This window comes from Brassica oleracea, unplaced genomic scaffold (assembly GCF_000695525.1).
Source record: "Brassica oleracea var. oleracea cultivar TO1000 unplaced genomic scaffold, BOL UnpScaffold00285, whole genome shotgun sequence".
In the NCBI taxonomy this organism is placed as follows: Eukaryota; Viridiplantae; Streptophyta; class Magnoliopsida; order Brassicales; family Brassicaceae; genus Brassica; species Brassica oleracea.
In genome coordinates this window covers 264,551-274,096 of record NW_013617415.1, presented here as the reverse complement: position 1 = coordinate 274,096, position 9,546 = coordinate 264,551, and the positions used below count along the sequence as shown (strand labels likewise).

Below are 9,546 nucleotides of genomic sequence, written 5' to 3'. Positions count from 1 at the left end.
GACGACTTTCTGGTAAGTCGTCTGGACGACTTACGGGAAAATCGTCTGGAAGACTTCCTGGAAAGTCGTCTGGACGACTTACTGGAAAGTCGTCTGAGCAGACGACTTACGGGGGTTAGAAACGTAAAAAAATTTCGTTTTTTTTTGTTTTTTCACAAGGGGTTGGTTGTAATTTCAATAGCCTTTTAGGTTACTTTTGCATTTGTTTCAAGTTTGGGTTAACCTTTATGTTTGAAATCAAGTTGTGAGTTATCTTTGGCAATTTTCCCTAATTTTTTTCACAGTTAGAGACTCAACACCACCTTGGGATCAACACAGTTCAAAGAAATTGTTAAAATTTTCAGGAAGTTAAAAATTTGTATAAACCTAAAAACTAAAGGAGAAAATATCGTAGAAGTAACATAAGCTTTTGCTCTGGGAGTATCTATCTTATTAAAGTAAAAGTGCTCTAACCTTTTGTTTCACAACATAGATAACAGTTAAAAAAAATAGTGATGTTTGGAAACATGGTTAACAATAAGTTAGGAAAAAAAAGTCATGAGTTTATGCTATTAAAAAAATTGGAAGTCCATTACATTATATTAAAAAGTAATGGGCTTATGTTACTTAATATACATATTCAAATCAAAATAATAATTTAAAATTAATTTATATCAAAAATTCATTCAAAAATATGCATATATTCAAAATTTGATTTTTACTAACATATTTTCCAATAACTATTATAAAAATGTTTTCAATATATATAAGAAAAATACAATACAAAGCCCAATTTCAAACACCAACTTAAATTATGGTTTTTATATTTCACATTGAAATTTAAAAATATAATATATGTGATTATTTATATGATTGTACGTATAAAATATCTATCTTATTAAAGTAGAAGTACTTTAAACTTTTGTTTGGCAACATAGATAGCGGTTAAAAAAATAGTGATGTTTGTAACATATGATGACACATATATGATATATAATAGTGAATCACGGGTGGGTGTTCGAGTTTGTTTTCGGGTCAGTTTGAGATTTCGTGTTCGGTTCAGATTTTTGAGGATTCGGTTCTGATTTGGATAACCAATTTAAATTATTATAAAAAATTTAAAATTTATTTTATTCTTTAATTTTTAAAAAATCTATAAACAATAGAATATATTATATATAAATTTGAATAATATATGTGAGAGTACCTAACTTAACATATAAATTGGTTTGGTTCAAATATTTGGATAGAGAATTAATAATTATTTAAGTATTTTTGGAGTTTTGAGTATATTTTAACTATTTTAGATATTTACGTTTGATTATTTGTATATATTTTCAAGTATTTAAACGAACTTAAAAGTATCATATATATTATGTATGTTTTTATATATATTAAATCTAAATAATTAATATATATAAGTATATAAATCTATTTTGGATACCCAAAATACTTCGGTTCGAATCGGATTAGGTTTCAGTTCTTCAAATACCAAAATTTTAAATAATTCATATTTAATCAATTTCAGTTCGGATTTAGTACTACTTATTCAGATTGAGATCGGTTCAGTTCGGTTCTTTGAATTCGAGTTTTTTACCTAACCCTAAATAGTGATATAAAAAAAATAGCATCATAATTTTAAATATGTATTATACACCCGCGGCGGTCAAAATCTAGTTATAAATTAAGGGGTTTACCTTCAGAAAACAGGGAACTAGACCGTTGATTAACCGGTTTAACTTAACCATTCAATTGCATAATCCAAAATTCCATAGAATCAAACGTAAGGTTGACCGGATCAATCTTGAGTTATTTATTCTAAAAAGATGGCTGCTTGACTTTATCATCATGGGAATCATATTAAGTTCTTTGGTCAACTTCTTCGCATTTCAACTAACTTGTGATCACAGACATGGCAACATCAAACTCAATATGACTGACTTCTTCAACATTTCAATATATATTACTTTTTTTCATTAATTATCTTACTTAAACCTTTCTAATCTTCCATTAGTTGGGACGGATATCACAAAACCATGGAGCACGATCTCGACAAGTTCCCTTTACTCTCTTACGTCCTACACCAATATGATTCCAACCACCACGCGCCGCCGTCTACGGCTGTCCAACAAACTCTCGCCCCTTCTTTTCCACTTCTCTCCGACCCACAAATCATGTCTTCGTTGACTCAGTCCATCCCCACCACCATCACGCAGACGCTTACCGTCTTGGCCTCTCTCGGACCACGACCAGACCCGTCGGCTGTTTCCTCTGCTCGCTCTAAGATCGCTCAGATCCTTCAGATGGACTCTCTCTCACCGGAGGAAGCGGCCAAGGAGGCGGAGATATACGCCGGGGCTGTGCGGTTGGAGGAGGTGTATGATAGCTACGAGAAGGAGCTGAATGACTTGGAGGAGAAGCTTTCAAGGGTTTATGCCACGGAGGTGGAGTCTCTATTGAGAAGCCGCGAAGAAATGAACGTGGAGGTTGTTAAGGTTCTCAAGGCGGCGGAGTCCGGCAAAGTCCTTGAGAGGGTTGATCTCTCTGGCCAAGAACTTAAGCTGCTCCCTGAAGCTATTTGCAAGATTGTTGGTTTAGTTTCCTTGAATATCTCTGGCAACAACTTGATGGTAAATACTAAAATCTAAAACCATTTGACATTTAATTAAAAATAAATAAATAATTTAAGCAAGAATGCTTCTGATTTGCAAAATGTTTAGAACAAATAGGGTTTTGGGAATATCAAGAACCTGTTTAGTACTTGCAGTGTAGTTTGATGTTTCATTTGTTGTGTTCTGAAACAGTTTTTAAAAACGTTTTTACAGTTTATACCTGACGCATTCTCGAAACTGAAGAAGCTACAAGAGCTTGATGTATCTTCAAACTCTCTTGAATCTCTTCCTGATTCTATAGGCATGTTGCTTAACCTTAGGATCCTCAATGTGTCTGCCAACAATCTAACTTCACTCCCTGAAAGCATCGCGCATTGCAGGTTTAGTTCTTGTCTTTTCTTGCAGAATGTCTGAATATTGTTTCTACTTTTGTCCTGACGTTTTTTTTGGGAATCTATATTTAGGTCACTGGTTGAGTTAGATGCAAGTTACAACAACTTGACATCATTACCTACAAACATCGGATACGGATTACAGAATCTGGAGAGGTTATCGATCCAGCTTAACAAACTCCGTTACTTTCCAGGTTCCATAAGTGAAATGATTTCCTTAAAGTATCTTGACGCACACATGAACGAGATCCATGGGCTTCCAAGTTCCATGGGGAGACTAAAGAAACTCGAGGTTCTAAACCTAAGCAGCAACTTCAACAACTTGATGTGTGTTCCCGACGCTATCACCGATTTAATTAACCTGAGGGAGCTTGATCTAAGCAACAACCAAATCCAAGCGATACCGGACTCGTTTTATATGCTGAAGAAGCTAAAGAAACTGAACTTGGACCTTAACCCGCTAGAGATCCCGTCTCAGGAAGTGGCTAAACAAGGAGCTGAAGCGGTTAGAGAGTTTATGAGGAAGAGATGGGATATGATTATGGGGGAGGAGCAACAGAGGATTGGTGTTGAGGCTGAGCGACATGGAGATGGAACAGGGTGGGTCTCATGGGGAACCTCCATGGTTACTAATCTTGTTTCTGGGGTGTCTCAGACCGTTGGATTCGGTGGAGGACCTGGTGATGGTGGAGATAAGAAACCTGGAGAATCGCATTTTTATTACCAAATCTAAGTTCTACTTGAGTTTTGTTTTGAATAATTTTGGGTGAATTCTTGTTAAGAAATCATCATTACGGTCTTGGCAACTTTGTAACATAAGAAACTGTTATTTTTAAATTATAATTTTTTCTCAATTTTTTCTTTATTACATATTTTCTTTATTTTTGGTTAAACAGTGATGTGACAAATGAATTTTAATGGTTAAATAGATTATTTCATAACATTTATGTTATGAGAAGCATGGTAGATACGAGAAGCAGTTGAGTAACATGGAGGAAAAACTTGCAAGCGTTTATGCCACTGAGGTGGAATATTTGTTGGGAAGCCGCGAAGAAATGAACGAGGATTGATCTCTCTAGCCAAGAATATACTATCTGACAACGACATGACAGTAAATACTAAAATTTTGAAATCAAGAACTTGATTAGTACATGCAGTGTCGTTTAATGATCGAAACGTAAGAAGCTAGAAGAGCTTGATGTATCTTCAAACTCTCTTGAATCTCTTCCTGATTCTAAAGGAATGTTGCTTAACCTTAGGATCCTTAATGTAACTGCCAACAATCTAATTTCACTCCCTGAAAGCATCATCTCTCATTGCAAATTTAGTTCTTGTATTTTCTTGTATATGCTGAATATTGTTTCTACTTTTGTCCTAACTTTTTTGGGAATCTATATTTAGGTCACTGGTTGAGTTAGATGAAAGTTACAACGACTTGACTCATTACATACAAACATCGGATACGGATTACAAAACTTCGAGAGGTTATCGATCCATCTGAACAAATTCCGTTATTTTCCTGGTTCGACAAGTGAAATTCGCTCGCTAAAGTATCTTGACTCACACATGAACGAGATCATTGGGATTCAAGATTCCATCAGGAGGTTAACGAATCTCGTGGTTCTAAACCTAAGCAGCAACATCAAGTAAACCAACTTGATGGGTGTCCCTAGGGATGTTATATAGGGCTGTTTGACTTAGGGTTGGTCCAGCCCATCCAATAATTTAAGAACCTTTACCCTACTACATTACTCTTAAGGTGTTTAGGGCCAATTTAGGGCTGGGTTAAAGAAATAAAGGGTTTTGATAGGGTTTTGATAGGGTTGACCCTATTACACAGTACTATATAACTTTGTCTTTTTTTTTTTGTTAAACAACAATGTTTTAGTACAGGGCTTAAAACTTCAAAAAAAAAATTCCTCCTGAATTCATAAAATTTGATATTTCACTAAAATTGCAAAAAACAAAAATATTTTCCGCCAAACCGGAAAATCGAGTTTTCCAACCAAAATCGAGAAATCAAGTTTTCCCGTCAACCCAGAGAAATAGAGTTTTTCCGCCAAAACTGAGAAATCGTGTTTTTCCACCAAAACCGAGAAATTAAGTTTTCCCGCCAAAATCAGGAAATTGAGTTTTTTTCGCCAAAACCGGGAAATCGATTTTTCCCGCCAAAACTGAGAAATCGAGTTTTCCCGCCAAAACCAAGAAATCGAGTTTTCCCGCCAAAACCGAGAAATCGTGTTTTCCCGCCAAACCGAGGAAATCGAGTTTTCCCACCGAAATCGGGAAATCAGGAAATCGAGTTTTTTCCGCCAAAACAGGGAAATCGAGTTTTCCCGCCGAAACCGAAAAATTAAGTTTTCCCGCCAAAACCGAAAATTAAGTTTTCCCGCCAAAACCGAGAAATCGTGTTTTCCCGCCAAAACCGAGAAATCGTGTTTTTCCGCCAAAACCGAGAAATCTAGTTTTCCCGCCAAAACTGGGAAATCTTGTCTTCCCGCCAAAACCGGGAAATCAAGTTTTCCCGCCGAAACTGGGAAATCAAGTTTTCCCGCCGAAACCGGGAAATCGAATTTTCCCGCCGAAACCGGGAAATCGTGTTTTTTCGCCAAAACCGAGAAATCGTGTTTTTCCCCCAAAACCGAGAAATCGTGTTTTCCCGCCAAAACTGGAAAATCGAGTTTTCCCGCCAAAATCGAGAAATCTAGTTTTTTCCGCTAAAACAGGGAAATCGAGTTTTTCCGCCAAACCGAGAAATTAAGTTTTCCCGTCAAAACCGGGAAATCGAGTTTTCCCACCAAAACCATAAAACATTGTTTGATTATATTATATATTATTTGATGATATTACTATAATTATCTAAATCACATGTTAATATTATTTGCCTATGTTTTGAAAGACATTACAGAATGGACTAACCCTGATCCAATCCTGACCCAGCCCTTCATGCATATACTATTAGGGCTAAAGTATGATTAGGACTAGAATAGGGCTGAGTTTATATTTTATAGGGCTGGGTTGGGCTGGATAACCCAATGTAACATCCCTAGGTGTCCCATACACAATCACCGATCTAAATAACATGAGGGAGCTTGATCTAAGCAACAAACAAATCCAAGCTATACCAGACTATTTTTACATGCTGAAGAAGCTAGAGAAACTGAACATGGATCAGAACCCGCTTGAGATCCCATTTCAAGAAGTGGCTAACCAATGAGCTGAAGTTGTTAGAGAGTTCATAAGGATGGTCTAAGATTGTGGCAGAGGAGCAACAGAGGATCGAGTTGAGGCAGAACTACATGGAGATGGAATCGGGTGGGTCTCATGGGGAACCACCATGGTTACTAATCTTGTTGGATTCGGAAGAGGGTCTGCTGATGGTAGAGATAAGAACCATAGAGAATTGCATTTCTATCACAATATCTAAGTTCTGATTGATTTTTTTTTAAATAATAATTTGTGGGTGATTTCTTGTGAACACATCGGTACCTTGTTTACCGTCTTGTGCAGTCTATTACAATAAAGTTGAGTTTTCTCACTTCTCATGATACCACCTCATCATTCAAATGTTTAAAATTAGACATATGTCACTTTTACTATCTCCTCATCCTTTCTATTTGGGATGTCATCACTTTTTCTTATTTGTGTGTTTATGGACCTTTACAAAATGTAACTCATCTGGTCCGTTTTCATTTAGGATTTTCTCTATTCTCCGACACCAAGCAATCACCACTGTCCCTCCTTTGTTCTTCGTCTCACGCCAGCCATGTCTTTTCGAGCTTTCTATTTTTGTTTTGTGTTGACTTAAAGTAATATATAAGAGACTTGGGTCATTCCACTTACCGTCAATTGGTTTTAAGTTAGAAGCCCAGGAAACTTATCATGGTATCAGAGCGGGCCCAACACCCTGACCCATTAATCCGGCCCGGACAGTGGCCCGATCATCCCATTAGCTGATGGCCCATAGAAGGCTTAGTTCTACCGAGATTGCTAGAAAAAGAGCATTATCTCGGAGAGGGTATGTTGGATTCTGCAAGATTAATGGTTATACGCACCATTATCTCGAGGGAGGGTGTTGGAGAGAAGATCTCACATTGAAAATATGTAAGGGACTTAAAGTAATATATAAGGGACTTGGGCCATTCCACTTACCGCCAATTGGTTTTAAGTTAGAAGCCCAGAAAACTTATGGACATTTTATTACAAAAATCCCAACCACATATTTTTAAGCCCTCTTCTTTCTTTACCTCTGTGCTCAAGCCGAAAAGGACACACCGCCCTTCGTTTTTTTTGTTCTTTTGACAGTTGACGGCGAGTAACGCCTTTCCTTTACATTCAATAGTTGTAATGACCGCAATAATAATCATTAAACCAGTCTCTCCACTCCTTCGCATTGATTTCTCATACACCCTTTCATGGTAACATATGAAACTTTAGGAGTATACATACGGACGGATGAAGGACATGATAATCATCTCTCCCAACAAAACATTCCATACTTTCCTTTTGAAGCTTATCTATCATTAAATTTGACGTTGAGAGGCTTGGAGTAAAGATCAACCAAAGAAACCATGCCATCTCTGCACGTGACGCCATCAAGTTCTTTGCTGGCAGACCAATCTGGGGGTTGATTATTAAAGCTTATAAGCTGATGTATTTCTATGTACACAGACTGAGATGGTGATGCTTGAAGCGAAAGAGAGAAGATATATAAGAAGGAGAGAGTTGTTACAAATCGAGATTTAGAAAAGTTTACAGGCTCTCTCTGTTTTTGAGCCAAAGGTGTGGAAGTAAAAAATATGAACGAGAAATCTAGAATCTGAGATCAACCATTAGACTGGAAGTGGAGGCTCAAGAAAGATATTGACAAGCAAAGGACATAGACAATAAAGTCAAAAGACACAGACACCTATGCATTCACATTACATGTTACCTCTTCTGATTTTTTGTTATATTTTCAAAAACTTTTAACGTCAATATTAGTAACATATACAAACAAATAATGTTTTTTTTTTGAGAAAACAAACAAATAATGCTCCTTTATTATCGTATGTATTACAAACAAAAGTTAAATACCAGAACGAATACAATCTATTAATAAAATAATAGTATAAGAAAATCCTTAATTTCAAGGAAACCTTTTTCTAATGGAGTGTTAAAAAATGAGATATTTGTTACTACATGATATGTATCTAATAGGTGAGATTAAGAGATGTGATTAAGTCTTTCACAAGCTATATCCTATTATCCATTTTTTTAATTTTTAGTTTTTTTTTTGTCACCAACATATCTCATTTTTAGTTTTGTCAAATTATTTCTAAATATTACACCTCAATCATCTATGTTTACAAATATCTATTATAGGGCTACACTACCACATTTACAAATACCTGTTATGTCTACTGTATCCAGCTTCACCGATTTCGACAGTACGCCATCCAATATAAATATAGAGCTAAAGAGACTTTACACCATAATATTTCCTTTTCGACATTCTCTTTAGGTTCTAATCTTTCTCCAAAACACCGGTTCTAACAAATGACCAGTTCCCAGCTTCTAGAAGACTTTAGAGGTTAAGGCTGCCGAAGTTAGTCAAAATTCATTTTTAATACATTAGAAATTTTTAAATTAATACTCAGTAAATTAATATAAAGTTTCGGTCCCAAGTTAGGCCGATTCAAAGACTTAAATTGATAAAATAATAAAATAATATTTTTTTATAGAAAATCTTATGTAAATATATGGCCCCCTTTAAATCATAATTAATAATTTATATATACATTACATTTTATATAAGTACAAACAAACAATTGTATTGTTTCTTTGTAATAGAATTATCTCTATATTTTATTAGCACTTCAATATATTTCACTAATATTTAGTAAAATTATATATACACCATATTTAAATTTTATAAAACATGTTTTCTATACACCAAATAATATAATAAAATGATATGAAAGTTAAATTTTAAAAAATAAACTAATATATATACTGTAAAATCAATTATTTTCTCTTTTATAAAAAATATATTCTAAAATAATAAAATCCAGAAAAGAAAACTTTTTATAAGTTAATAAATATCATAATCCCAACATTAATAATTTATAGAGTTTTTACTATATATGATGTAAGACTAGAGAAAGAAGATGAAAGAAAACATAAATCATTCTTCAACTCGACATAGGCGATTTTGCTGCTTCTCACTAACAATCATATGCTATACTATGAATATAAGCTCCATTGACATAATTTAAGGTCAAGAGAACATCAGCGGGGAAAGGCAAAATTATGATAGTCCATAATCCATGTCACCACACAACTGTTGAGAACTCGAGCTCCAAGTCGTCCATTTCCCGTATGCGATCAACGTCCTAAGATCGGGTATCTAAAATGCAAGTTTTATGTAACACATATTTTCATTGGTGGTCCCTGCAATGTGTCAATGATTTGCATGTGGTAAAGAAGGTCACCGTAAGTCATGGTCATGTGAGAAATATCTCTGTCCACAAACAAACACTATGTCTAATCAAGCATGCACATATGACAAAAAAAGTATAAGA

The 9,546-nt window shown here is 35.1% G+C and overlaps 1 protein-coding gene and 1 pseudogene across 1 annotated transcript; both read left to right on the top strand.

Annotated features, from left to right (window-relative positions):
* Positions 1-1,890: 1,890 nt before the first annotated feature.
* Positions 1,891-3,837, top strand: LOC106319579 (plant intracellular Ras-group-related LRR protein 2). Its single transcript, XM_013757951.1, has 3 exons — positions 1,891-2,609; positions 2,805-2,971; positions 3,056-3,837. Exons 1-3 carry the CDS (start codon positions 2,016-2,018, stop codon positions 3,714-3,716), a joined length of 1,422 nt encoding a protein of 473 aa, XP_013613405.1. The 5' UTR covers positions 1,891-2,015; the 3' UTR covers positions 3,717-3,837.
* Positions 3,838-4,156: 319 nt separating this feature from the next.
* LOC106319569 lies at positions 4,157-6,410 on the top strand (annotated as a pseudogene).
* The last annotated feature ends 3,136 nt before the right edge of the window (positions 6,411-9,546 follow it).

Excerpts from the sequence above, each read along its gene's own strand:
- LOC106319579 (XM_013757951.1), top strand. The coding sequence starts at position 2,016 with ATGGAGCACGATCTCGACAAGTTCCCTTTACTCTCTTACGTCCTACAC. Across the intron at positions 2,610-2,804 it reads TCTCTGGCAACAACTTGATG|TTTATACCTGACGCATTCTC; the intron begins GTAAATACTAAA and ends ACGTTTTTACAG. Across the intron at positions 2,972-3,055 it reads GAAAGCATCGCGCATTGCAG|GTCACTGGTTGAGTTAGATG; the intron begins GTTTAGTTCTTG and ends ATCTATATTTAG.